Below are 13,261 nucleotides of genomic sequence, written 5' to 3' on the forward strand. Positions count from 1 at the left end.
CATGTGTATCACACATGATTCGCAGAGTCACTACACACACACACACAGATCTGCATGCGTATCCAGGGCCGTAGCAACAAAGAACGTGGCCCCCTCCGAACATATGTCCGGGCGGGGCCCCTTAAATTTTTTTGCCACTTTTAGGGGCCCCCTTCCTTGCGGGGCTCCCTCCGGTCGGAGGGTACGGAGGGCGCTCGCTACGCCTCTGTGCGTATCACACACACAATCTCACCGTACACGCTGAAGGCCACGGACACAATTCCGCATTCATGTTACACACATTAACACAATACACTCAGAGGGACACACACAGATCTGCCTGCGTATTACACTTAGTATGCATATTATAGACACATCATACACATGCTTACACACAGACACGCATGCATGTTATGTCCCTTTACTGCCTGTCACTCACACCACACACACGTGTCCACATGCACACACACAGTCCTCCTTTACACACCCATCCTCTGCCTACATCCATGCTCACGTTCTCAGGAAGGAATTTTGCTCCTCTTAAGCCCTGAACTGCTCTGCTGGGAACTCCTTGCACACAGCTCTCCTACCAGACCAAGCAACCCCGGTTCCAACATGGCTGGTGGCACATAATGGCTCAGAGCTGGCAGGATCAGCCTCCTGGCACGAAGGCATGTGCGTGGGTATGAGTGTGTGCGCATTTGCATGTCTGTGACTTTGCTCCTCCCTTTGATCTGTCCATAGTTGGGGTTATTTCACACCCCCGCGAGAGTGTGATGCCTCTGGACAGGAAGTGAGGAATCTTCCACCCTCACCAGCACAGTCTCAGAGGCAGACTGGACAGGTGAACCAGCCTCTGGCTCCCCACACCCACCTCATAGGGGGTGTTAGTTCCCTGAGGCTGGTACAGGCCTCCCTTCTGGCCCCATTGCTGAAGGAGGGCAGGCTATGAAGTGCCCCCCCTGCTGCCAGACATGGGGCGCTTCGGGATATGAGTTGTGTCCCCTTTTGATCCCATTACAATGGAGGTACGGGGTGCATGAGCACTGAGCTCTCCAGGCTACAGGAGTAGGTAGGTGGATAGATCCACCCATGACAGGCAGACCCCAAACTCACTGGCCTTGCATCTCTCCTCTGAAGCCCCGTTGCTGGGGATCGGCCTGGGTCTGGAGACCAGTCTCATACACGTAGCACTGATGCTCCCCTAAAGATGATGGGGAGTTTGGTTTGTGCCACCCATGGCCTCTTGGAAACCAGACCCCAGATGCCATGCAGTCCCCAGAGAGCCCAACTGAGCTGGCAGCTGGCTTGCTGCATACACGGCGCTTTGTGCGCGTAACGGGTTTTTGTAGGCCGGCAGAGGAAGCCGTCCAAGGTGCTGGCGGGGGCGGATTGTAGGGAATCAAACAGCGCCGGCTGCCTGGCTGGCAGGATGCTCCCACGGCAGATGCAGCCCACCATGGCATGTTTACTTCTGTTTATCAAAACCTGGGCTGGCCTTGGAGAGAGATGGTGGGTGTGTATGAAGGCCCTAGCGTGGGATTATTATCATCTGCACGATGGTAGCCTCTAACTGTGGCTAGGTGCTGTACAGACAATGTTTTGAGACAGTCCCTGCCCTTAAGAACTGACAAGCTCAATAGACTAGACAGAATTATTCCCATTTCATAGGTGGGGAAACTGAGGCATGGAGCCAGTAAGTGACTTTCCCACAAGTGTACAGGGTAGGAACTGAACCCACATCTCCAGAGTCTTAGTCCAGCACCGGAGCCACAGCTTTCTCTCCGTGCTCAATCCGCCCCATCTCTCACCAGCTGGCCTCAGCTCTATAGGAACAACCAAAAGGCTGGAGTCATGGGCTCTGCCACTGGCCAGTTGGGTAACCTTGGACAAGTCACGGGCCCGCTCCGTGCCTCAGTTTCCCCACCTGTAAAATGGGGGTAACGATACTGACCTCCTTCGTAAAGCGCTTTGAGAGCCACTGCCAGATGGATCCTTGGCTGGAATTCTAGACCGCCCGATTCAGGCTGGGCGTTAATGGCCAACATGACTCCACAGCAGTTTGGGTCAGGAACTGGAAGATCCTCTATCTGAAGGATACTGGGTCTGCCCAGAGCGGGACTGAGAGGAGTAGGATTTAAGCAGGGTGCTGTCGTTAACACTCAAGAAGCATGGGGAGGGATATTTAGTTACCACGAGTGGCCAGAGCCTTGGGGTGAGGTCCCCTTTGAAAGAGGGGTACTGGCCACTGGTGCTGTCTTCATGGAAGCTCAGAGCTGATGGCAGTTTGCAGAGAGAGCCTGGCGCCAAATATACCCCAACCTTGCTAGCCACAGGAAACCAAGAACCCTTCCAGTCAGTAAGCACCAGGGCTCCTTGCTGATCATTGCCAGACTCCTTCATTCCTCCTACCCCCGCCTCCTCCTCACATTCCTACAGCTCCATCTAGCCCTCCGCACGGAGATGGGATATGCTGGAGGGACTTGGGGTTTGCTCAGCCCCAGGGCTTCCAGACAGGCAACGTCTCCCCTGCCCCACCTTGCAGCCAGTCTTGGCAGCCTGCCCTGCTTCAGGCTGAGGGCTGCCCATGAAGCCGCAGCAATCTGTGTGTTGGGAGGGGAGGGGGAGAAAGACGCTTTGATGCCCCAATACCCTGGTGATGTGCTTGTTAAACACATACAGAGAGAAGGAGATGGCCAGAGTCTGTTTTATGTATCATCCACATGGCACTGGGGTCCAGCCATACTGCACGCTGGAGTGTCTCTGAGGATCCCCGCCCACCTTGGGTTCCCCAGAGCCCAGTTTGTAGGGAGTCAGCAGCCATTCGCTCACTAAGGCATGGTGGGCCCAGCCCAGCCCCAGGCTCCTCCCTTCTTGCCCCACCAGCTCTTCCTTTCTCCCCCCGGCCACTGCAGCAGGCGGCGTCGACTGAGGCCTGGGTTTCCACCAAGTGTGAAGCGGCCTCTTGCCACGCCCCCCGCCCGGGCCCCTTTCATCTGGGGCCAAACATCTCCCGGGCGGCGCCAGCCCAGGAACCTGTCTCCTTACAGCGCCCGGGCCAAGACAATGGCGGCCTTGTTCCCCCTTTCTGTCACCATGGAGACGAAATTCCTCCATGATGGGGGGGAAACAGGCCCGACATTCTTCCCATCTGCCTTCAGCTCCCTGGTCACCACAGCCCCCAGGCCCTTCCCCAGCTGCCCTCTTGCAAGGAGGAGCGGGGGGCAGGCCAGCCCAGACCCAGCTGCCACTAGGATTGGGGTGGGAGTTTGGCACCAGCTCAAGATGCCCTGGGCATGGGTGACCTCAGGCCAGTTGAGGCAGGGAGGCCCGGTCCTAGCATGCTTGACAGGGCTGGCTTTGCTGTCTCCGCCTCAGCCTGCCCTCTCCCTCCGTTCTGGTCTCTTCCTTTCTTTCCAGCCCCTTCTCTTTCCCCTTTCGCTGGGGACCCCAGGGTTTTGGGGAGTCAGGAGGTGGGTGGGAATCTTATTCTCCAGCACAGCCTGAAAGCTCAAATCTCTCCGACCCTGCTCAATACTAAGTTGACTGGAGCCCAGGGTTGGATGGGCGGGCAGCCAGCCCCTCCCCCAAGAATCTAGACCCCTGTGCTGGGGGCACCAAGGGAGTATGGCCAAAGGGGCACAGTGAGCGGATGCTCCCACTGGCACAAGCCCTCCACCCGGCCCTTGGAAGCTCCTGGCACTGACCAGGATGATGATCCGGGCAGTTCCAAGCAGCTTTCAGAGCTGGGAGTGGGAGGCAGCTGGGATCTCCCTCCTGGGGGCAGGGGAGGAACTTGCTGGGCTAGGCTCAGGGTGCATCTCCAGGCAGGTATGGGGCAGAAGGAGCAGCCCCCTGATCTGGGGCCTCCTGCACTGGGGCTGGACTCAAGAGGCTCAGAGGCCAGAGCCTGGTGCACAGCAGCCACCCCCCAGGATGGCCCATCGCTGGCTAGTCAGTGCCTGGCTGGTGGCACCACTTGGCTAAGAGAGTGGTGCTGTTTAACTCGCTAAGCTGCTGCCACCTTTATGGGCACCCCTCCTGCATGCTCCCCCTTCCAGGGTGAGTGGGGGGAGAGGGGAGGGAGGCAGATGGGAAAGACCCAGCCCCTTCTCTCACCCCACCCCCTGAGCATCTAGTGGAAGAAAGGTTGGTCCAGTGGCTAGAGCAGTGGGAAGCCCAGTTCAATTCTTGGCTCTGCCACAGACGCCGCGCGTGACCCTGGACAAGTCGCATAGCCTCTTTTTGCCTCAGTTTCCCCATCTGTACAATGAGGATAATAACACCGCCCTACCTGGTGAGGGGTTGGGAAGGTACATTAGAGATGGGGAAAATGCACAGGTGTGATAGTAACAAAGACCAGATAAGTAGCAGAGACAGATACTGACATTGGGTTGGGGAGGCCTTTCCCCCCCTGTTGCTCATAGTGGTACACAAATAGGTGCATAACTCCTTCTGAAATATCCAGGATTGTCCGTGGGACATCACCACAGCCTAGCTGGCCCAGCTGTTCCTAAACATCTGTACAATGATGGAGTCGTCCTAGGGGAGGTAAAGGCCTCTGTGGCTGAGAATCCCAATCCGGCTCTACCTGAAATCAGAGATCTGCCCCTTTAACTGTTACTATTTGTATGACAGTAGCACATGGAGACCCACCCAAGATGGGGACCCTGTTGTCCCAGGTGCTTCACAGACATTCAGAGAGAGTCCGTCCTGGCAGACAGGACACACGAAAGATGTGAGGGGAAACAGTACCACCTGCTCGATGAATATTTTATTCCTGATCTGATTTCAAATGGATTTTCAAATAGCCCCAACCGTCACCAGAGGAGAGCAGAGATGGGGGGAGAACGCCCCGTGGTTTGAAAACTCCTGTGCCTGGCAACAGGCCATGTGGCTGACGAAACAGACCCGTGGCCCCAGGGAGAGGGAGTTCCAAGCCTGCGCTGATTGTTAGAAGACAGTTCTCTCTAGGGAGGAAGGCTCAGGTACAGACTTCTGTATTTTAACACCCAAAATCCAATTCAATCCCTGCCTCCCATCAGGCATCTAAATACCCCCCTCAAGTCCCACCCCCACCATACCTGCCAAATATCCCAGAGATAAAATTAACTTTGCAGCATGCTCAGGAGTTTAACAGGGCCAGGCTCCGCTCGTGCACTGAAATGCAGCCCGCTCTGGGGTAGAACGTTAACAGCACACAGCAACACTATACATCCGCTTTCAAGGAACTAAGGAAGCAGAATGTAATTGCAACCACTGAACCAGGTTCTCTCGCCCCTGTGCTTGTGGAAAGCACCAGCAAGTCTTTAATGACCCTGAGCAATCAGGACATCTTAGTTTCCAATCTGATCCTAAAGAGGGCACCAATATCCCATTGACTGCTTATTGGTACTGAGTCACTCCCACCACTCCCTTCCTCTGCTCCGCTCTAGGATACAAGCAACATCCACTGACAATTACAAGCTACAGCAGGAGAAGAGGCTACTGCGTTTCTCCTCTACAGGTCTCCTCTTCCAGATCTGAACAGGCCTGATTCTACTTAGCTTATGAGAACTGACAAGATCACAGTCAGGTGGCAGCCGTGAAAGCTACTGTGCCCCTCTCCCTTCTGAAATGTTGTCTGGTTCTCTTCAGAAGTCACCCCCCAGCAATTAGCTGCAATGTTCTTCCTTAACGTTGGATGCAGGCTCGGGAGAGGCCCGTGGGGTGGTGGCTAAAACACTGCCTGTGAACCTCACCGCGGTGACAGCTAGGGCAGTGAAAGCAAGGCGCCAGTGCTTCAGTTTAACCAGTTGCAGTGCAAGCCAGAGGAGCCTGGCTAGCTGTTCTCCACTTACTGCTCCTTGCAGTGGGGGCTTTGGAGATGTTAATTTGTTAGTATTCCTGGAGACCCTATTGTGTTAGGTGCTGTACACACACATAGCGTCTAGACAAAGGGCTCATTTTACAGGAGGGCAGCTAAGGCCCAGAGAGATTCAGTGACTCTCCCATGGTCACGCAGAACTGGTGGGAATCAAACCCAGCCCCGCCTAAGTTCAAAGCCAGCACCTGAAGCACATGGACAGTTTTCCTCTCCTAGCTGGGCCCCCTGAATGCCTTTCCCTTACACTGCCACCCTTGCTGAGCCAGGATGGCTGTAAACCAGGACGCCTGAGAATGAGATCTCCATGGACCATCACCGATACCCTGAGCCATCCATTTCTTTCCTTTCTGAGCCGCTGACGATGGCCGGAGGGGTTCTACAATCACCCACCGTTTCAGCTTTGCTCGTGGTAGCATTGGGGGGACCCCTACTGAAGAGAGGGCTCTGGGGGCAGTTGGTGGGGCTTCATGCACCAGGCCGGGGTGTTTCAAATGCTGGTACCTTGTCTACTGGACGGCTCCTCCCGAGGCTGGTGCCGTCACAACTGGAATGGAGGCTGATTGGGGAGCAAAAAGCCAAGTGCGGACAAGGTCGGAGAGGGAGTTGGTGTTTGTGTGTGTTGCTGTGTGTGCATAAGGAGGTGACCTCACCATGTGACTCATCTTAACCTTTGATCATCCACGCCTGGGCTGTGGCGGCTGCTGTTGGTGTGTGTGGAGCAGGGACAATGTGGGGATGGAATGTGAAAGAGAACTGGGAAACTTGGTATGCCCCGTACAAAGGAGAGGAGGCCATGTGGTCTAGTGGTTAGCGCGGGGGGCTGTGTCAGGACTCCTGGGTTCTACACTAGACCTGGGAGGGGCATGTGGCCCCACCCACCCGCTATCCATGGCACGTCTAGCTCCCATCCCAAAAGGGAAAAGGTGGCCCCAGGACCAGTGAGTGAGACTGGCTAAAGGAACTGCTGAGGTGTACTGGGGACTCACCCATGAGATGTTGCATCTCCTCTCCCTCCACAGGGCGGATTGCTCCCTGGGAGGAGCCAGGGCAGAGTGGGAGGCAGTGAATGGGCCAGTGGGGACAGCTTTCCCCAGATCCATTCATCCCCATATGTCCCCCACCCACTCATCCCCATCCATTCACCCCTATCTATCCATCCCCATATATACACCATCCATTCCTCCCTCCCTCTCTACCCATCCATCCCCATCTCTCTCTGGCTTGACCCCATCAAGCTGTCTCTGTAGCCTCCCCCCAGCCCAGACACTCCCCCCTCTAACCCAGCACCGTGCCCCGCCACCCTCCAGCCCAGCCCCCCGGCCTTGCTCTAGGGCCCGGGTTAACCCCTCCCCACAAGCCCCGGGGAGGGTGCCACACGCCCTGGCCAGCGATCTGAGCTGGGAGCACCTTGACTGCCTGGGATAGAGTCACTTTCACGCGTGGGCTCGAGTCAGGGCTCTCGGCTTGCAGCGGCTGGGTGGGCGGGTGAGCTCATGGAGCCGCGTGGGGAGGGGACGGCGAGGGGGAGCCGGTGTCTGCGCCGCAGCAGCCTGCAGAACACAGGGGCTGGAGGCTTCCCTGCCGGGCAGAGGATGAGCGAAGCCCCCGGCGGACTGGAGCAGGCAAGAGGAACTGGGGGGCAGGGAACCAGAGCGAGAAAGGGGACGGGGGGGGGGGCGGGGAACCGACCCCATCACACCCCAGTGGTAGGAGCCCCCTGACTCCTACCAACCTCCGGACGATTCGCCTTGGATCCGATTCTTCCTCTCTTTTCTAATTCGATTTACCTGGGCAGGCATTAGCCGAGAGGAAGTGCAGGGAAGGGAGGAGACGGTGTGTGCGATGGGGCGGGGGCTGGACACAGGCAGCATCCGAGCCCACCCGCGATTGGTGCTGCCGCCCCAGCCCGTGTGAACGGGGGGCGGTGAACCGGGATCAGATCCGGAGCGAGGCGGGGACGGACCTGCCCAGCCCAGCCCCAGCGCGTCCCCTTCACTTCTCGCCTCCACGTGCGGGATTTTCATTCTTTTGTTCCCGGGGTGTCATTTTTGCCTCTTGCTCTTCCCGACTCCCAGGAGGACTTTCCAGCTGGGACAGACCATGAGCAATGACTTGACTGCCTGGGACAACACGACAGAGAGCACAACGGTACGTGCCCCAAGGGGGTGGGGGGGGTGGGAGCTGGATTCCCCCCCATCACTCCTGGCCCCTTGCCCTCGGGCCCTCTGCCCCCCCTTGCACTGGGCTCCCCATGTGAGTCTTTGCACCTGCCTCCTTCCCAGGCAGGAGGCTGCTTGAGATCCATGCAATACGTGGTGGGCAGGACAGCCAGAGCCCCTGGCTTAGCTAAGTCTTCCCCTCCCCGGCACCTCCTGGGAAGATGTTCTGCTCAGGAAGCTGGAGGGGATCTTCCCCTTGTTCTCGGGACTAGGGGGGAGACCGATCTTCCCGTGGGCATCCCAGCAGATTATACCGCAGCACCTGTCTCCAATGAGCCGCACCTGCTGCTCAGAAATCACTCCCTTGCTGTTCTGGCTGGCGGGAAGTGGGGCCGGCTGCTCAGGGTGTGGGTCTGAGAGCAGTGGGAGAGAAAAGGCCGGGGGAAGCAGCAGGCTGGGAGCTTTGGTACCTGTCGATATTATTCTTTGGGGGTGGGGTGGGGTGGGGGGAAAGGGACAGGTCATTTAACAAAGCTCCCCCATCCGTGATAGACACACCCCTTCCTCTGGGGGTCAGTGAGTCACACACTCCGGCAGGTCACTTGGTGATCGATAAGAACATCAGCAGCTAAGCCACCCAATGACGATCAAAGTTCATGCTCCAGGGCCTTGGATGGGCATTTGACCACAGGGGTCAGGAATCCCTTTAACCCCTCCACATGCAACACTGTCACAATAGGCCTAGTTCATTATGGGAAGTGAGGGCCTTTCTGTGCTGCCCTGGGTACTGTCCTACCAGATGGAATTGGCCAAGAGGTGGGATTCTGTCCGTCTGGCTAGCCAGGTGCAGTTCCCATGTCCCTCTATCCATAGACCCTAATAGCAGAACTCCCCCCAACTATACCAAGGCTCTGATTTGGCCTCATAAGAATGGCCATATTGGATCAGACCAAAGGTCCATCTAGCCCAGTATCCTGTCTTCTGTCAGTGGCCGATGCCGGGTCTCCCAGAGGGAATGAACAGACCAGGCAATCACCAAGTGATCCATCCCCTGTCGCTCATTCCCAGCTTCTGACAAACAGAGGCTAGGGACACCATCCCTCCTACCCTGTATGAGGATAGCACCAAGCTGGAGCAATCTATACCTGCTTCTGGTACCTGCTGTTAGTCTCACTTGCACCATGACCTGGTGCTTATGTAAAGAGGAAAATAAGCTTAAAGCCCCCCACCCCTACCCCGCAGTACCTCACCCAGGTACATCCCACAATCAATGGACATTGCTGGTGCAAGGACTGCAGGGCTGGGCCTTCTACCTTCCATCCTGGGCTACGTCGGTCATCGCTCTGATGAAGGACCGGGCATGCCACCCCGATGTTTTACAGACCCCTGAGGCTGGGATCAAGGGAGGGATTGATTCTGTGCATGGTTTTGTCAGCTCTGCTGGGTTACAAAGTCACGCCGCGAATGGAAACACCCCACATCGGGCGTTTTACACCTGCTCTGCTGCTAATAATCGGTCTGTGCTCACGGGGACCAGATCCTGGTCTTTGACCAGAGTAAATCCAGATTGGCTCTGATGATTTTAGTGGGGTCACTCCGGATTCACCCTGACGTAGCTGAGAGCAGAGCCTGTCTTACATGAGTGTTAGTCGAGGGAGCAGCCAGGGGTCTCTAGACGAGGGGGCTATTCCAGCTTATGCTGGAATCCGGCCCCTGCTCAGATCTTGGGGGGGGGGGCTTCAATGTTCTGTATCCAGCCGGAGCCCCTGGGGTTTTTCCACCCCTCCCTCCCCAGGGCTAGCCCACCCCCCAGGGTATTGGGCACTCCCCTGCCATGACATCAGAGCAAGCCCGAGAAAGCCAGTTGGCTGCCTGTGTCATGTCACACAGCAACTCCCGCCCAGCACAGAGTGCCACCTGCAAGCGGGTATTTCCAGGGCAGGAAGAATTCATGTAGCCAGATTGGGAGGCGGGTGGCGCGTGGTACTGGGGTCACTGGCTGTCCTGGGAGAGAGGGAGGAGAGGCCAGACTCTGCCAGTGACAGAGAGACTCAGGGGGAGGAGTGAAAGACAGTGGAGCCAAGGCAGAGGAGAGAGAGATGATGGGGGTGAAGATACCCAGGGCCAGGCGAGTGGGAGAGGGAGCCGGAGGCCGTAAGACACAAGGGGAGCCGCAGCAGCAGCCACCCACTCAGCAGTGGACATCTGCTCAGTGACTGCAGTAGGGAGTTTAAGAGCTCACAAGCAAAGTCCGTGAGTCATCCACCTTCATGCTGGGCCCTGGGGAGATGACTCTGCAGGAGCCACGGGGGAGGGCTGGGCCCAGATGGGTTCCTAGAGCTTAGCTAGATAGATGCGTGTGTATCGCAACGGGTGGGTGGGTGGATGGGTATGTGGGGGGAGGGACGGACTGAGGGAGGGAGGGGTGGGTATGTGGGGAGATGGATGGATACACAGATGAGTGTGTGTGGGGGTAGAGGGATGGATATACAGATGGGTGTGCTGGGGAAGGGAGGGGTGGATGGATACACAGATGGGTATGTGGGGGTAGAGGGATGGATATACAGATGGGTGTGTTGGGGAAGGGAGGGGTGGATGGATACACAGATGGGTATGTGGGGGGAGGGATGGACCGAGGGAGGGAGGGGTGGGTATGTGGGAGGACAGACCGAGGGAAGGAGGAATGGGTATGTGGGGGGGAGGAACGGACAGAGGGAGGGAGGGGTGGGGATGTGTGGGGATGGATGGATGGATCGATGGGTGTGTGGCAGGAGGGAGTGGTGCATGGATACACAGATGGGTGTGTGTGGGGGGAGGGATGGATAGATACACAGATGGGTGTGCGAGGGAAGGGTGGGGTGGATGGATAGATGGGATGAATATCCCATCATGCCTTTCTCCATCTCTGCCAGGGCAGGGGCTGGAGCATCAGACTGGCTGGGCAGGAGGCCGGGGTCCCCTCCCCCATACCATGTGTGATTCCTGGTACCCCCAAGATTCTCCCTTGCACCAGGGCAGCTGATTTCAAGCTACGCCTGGCCCAGCTTGCTCAGAGTCCCCCCCGGGCAGCAGCGAACCCCTCAAATGTCAGGGTAGGAAACAGAACAGGACTAGCCAGGGTCACCCTCAGCTGCGCTGCCGTCTGTGGCTGAGAGCACTGGGATTCAGTTAACGGTCCCCCCCGGCCTCCCCTCGCTGCTGCCACCAGCTGCCCTCGGCCCAGAGTAGTGGCTCCCGGGGGCATGCGGCTCGGGCTCTCTCTGTGGCTGGTTATCATCCCATTTTCCAGCTGAATTAAAAAATAGTCACGTGACTTTGGTTTCCTCCTGACATCACGATGCGTTGCCATGGCAAAGGCTCCCCTGTCACCTGACCAATTTAATGTTACGTTCCTCTCCCCCGCCCCCTCGGCCTCACCTCCCCTGACAGCCCCAGCGCTCCCCCTTTTCCCACCCCCCGCACCTCAGCTGTCGCTTCCGTCCGGTGAGAGAAGCCCCAACTGATCCACGCAGCAGGGATGGGCTAAACTGGGGGAAGTCCAAAGGGGGAAGCCCCAGTGTCCCCCTGCCCCCTGGGTTTGGATTAAGGGTTAATGGCCTCGGTCTGGGATGCAGGACTCCTGGGTTCTATTCCCCGCTCTGGCTTTGCAGGGAGAGTGTGATCTAGTGGTTACAGCAGGGGGGCTGGGAGTCGGGACAGCTGAGTTCTACCCTTTCCGCCCACCGTGCCCCTCCCCAGCCCACTGCATGCTGCCTGCCCTCAGTGCATGCATGTCCTTGGGCCCAGAGGATATGGGAGTGAATCTCATCCCAGGTGAGGTCTAGCCAGACTCTGTTCCCAGGAGGGCACATGGGGACCAAGGGGTGAAGGGAGGTCAGTGGGGATCATTGGGGTGAAGTCAGGTCAAGTGACTGTTCCCAGGATCGTGGCTGGGGTGAGACTTCGGCCAGGGAGGAGTCACTGTTTCCTAGGAGTGTCCTGGCTGCAGCCCAGTGGTTGGGGGTCAGGGGAGACACTGGCACCTGGGAGCAGGGATCAGTGGATGAGCCCCCTGGGAAATAGTAGCCATCGCTCTATGGAGCAAACATGCCAGGTTCTGGGAGGGAAGATGGTGGAGCAAACTGGGGTTCTCCCAATGCAGGAGCATCAGCTTTCCGAATGTGGGGGGGATAAACCTCTAAGCCCCTGGGGGAAGAAGAGACGCCTCCAGTAAGCAGCTCAATGCAGAATGGCCCATGCACGGCCAGCAAGGACTGGACGCTGTCAGAGATGGGCCTCTGCTCTGCCTTCCCAGCTGCCCCCATGAGCCTCTTCCACACACACTTGCACACTGCCATCTGCTCGTGCCACAGGCATGTGTCACGAGGACCCACTGCTGCCCAGCTGGGGGGGGGGGGGCGAGGAGCTGTCAGAGCGTGGGCCCTGCTACCCTCGCGTGCCCCAGGCCCGTGAATGCCTTTACCATGCAGCCACTGGGGAGGTGCCTGCCTGAGCCCAAGGGAAAGCCCCTGCACCGCCTGTGGGAGTGCGCCGGCCCCGTGCTCAGTCTGCTCTGCCCACAGACAGTGCCCGGCGAGGTGAACACGCAAGATGGGTATGTGCTGCTCCTCGTGCTGCTCTCCATCTTCATCGGAGGGACCCTGGTCCTGCTGTCCGGGATCCTGATTATCTGCCGCCGGTGCTGCCAGACGGACCGCAGGCACTCCAGGTAAGGGGGGGGGGGGGCTCTGCCATGCACTGCACCACCCACAACCCCCAGAGCCCGTCTGCTTGGGTCGGAGTGGCCAGAGCTTCTGCCTCGGTCCCTACAGTGCCCCCTGGTGGGAGAGGCTGGGACTGGTGTAGCTGGGAGCTGGGTAGCTGGGGTCCCATTTTCTCTATAGTGACTGGTCCAGCACCAAACATCTGAGTTCAGCAACAGCATTACCATAAAACAGTGCGAACGAAGGGGCTTCTGATCAGGATCCATCATGGCTGCGGAGACGCCAGTGGAGCAGAAGAATTTAATTCCCTTGATTAGCAGCTCCGTTTCGCCCAGTGACAAACAGCCCTGGCCTCTGAGCTGGAGAGATGGGGAAAGCACCTCTCCCAGCTGCCAACGGCTTGAAGCCAAGCCCCATGCTGAGCCGTCCATTGAGCCCGGGGCCTATCCCTGCACCCAAGCTGGCACCCTTGTGCCCCTGCACTGACCCCAACCCTCATCCCCTACACCCAGCCTAGCGTCCGGGACCCGTGCCCCTGCACTGCATCCGCCCAG

The 13,261-nt window shown here is 58.0% G+C and overlaps 1 protein-coding gene across 1 annotated transcript in view; it reads left to right on the top strand.

Annotated features, from left to right (window-relative positions):
• The first annotated feature begins 7,924 nt into the window (after positions 1-7,924).
• CBARP (CACN subunit beta associated regulatory protein) overlaps positions 7,925-13,261 on the top strand; it is an 11,576-nt gene continuing 6,239 nt past the window's right edge. Inside the window, exons 1-2 of the mRNA XM_026655055.1 lie at positions 7,925-7,993; positions 12,567-12,712. Coding sequence (XP_026510840.1) covers positions 7,946-7,993; positions 12,567-12,712 — 194 coding nt within the window. The 5' untranslated portion in view covers positions 7,925-7,945. The remainder of the gene's footprint in view (positions 7,994-12,566; positions 12,713-13,261) is intronic.

The sequence above is a fragment of the Terrapene carolina genome, unplaced genomic scaffold (assembly GCF_002925995.2).
Source record: "Terrapene carolina triunguis isolate 2854851 unplaced genomic scaffold, T_m_triunguis-2.0 Scaffold194, whole genome shotgun sequence".
Lineage (NCBI taxonomy): Eukaryota > Metazoa > Chordata > Testudines > Emydidae > Terrapene > Terrapene triunguis.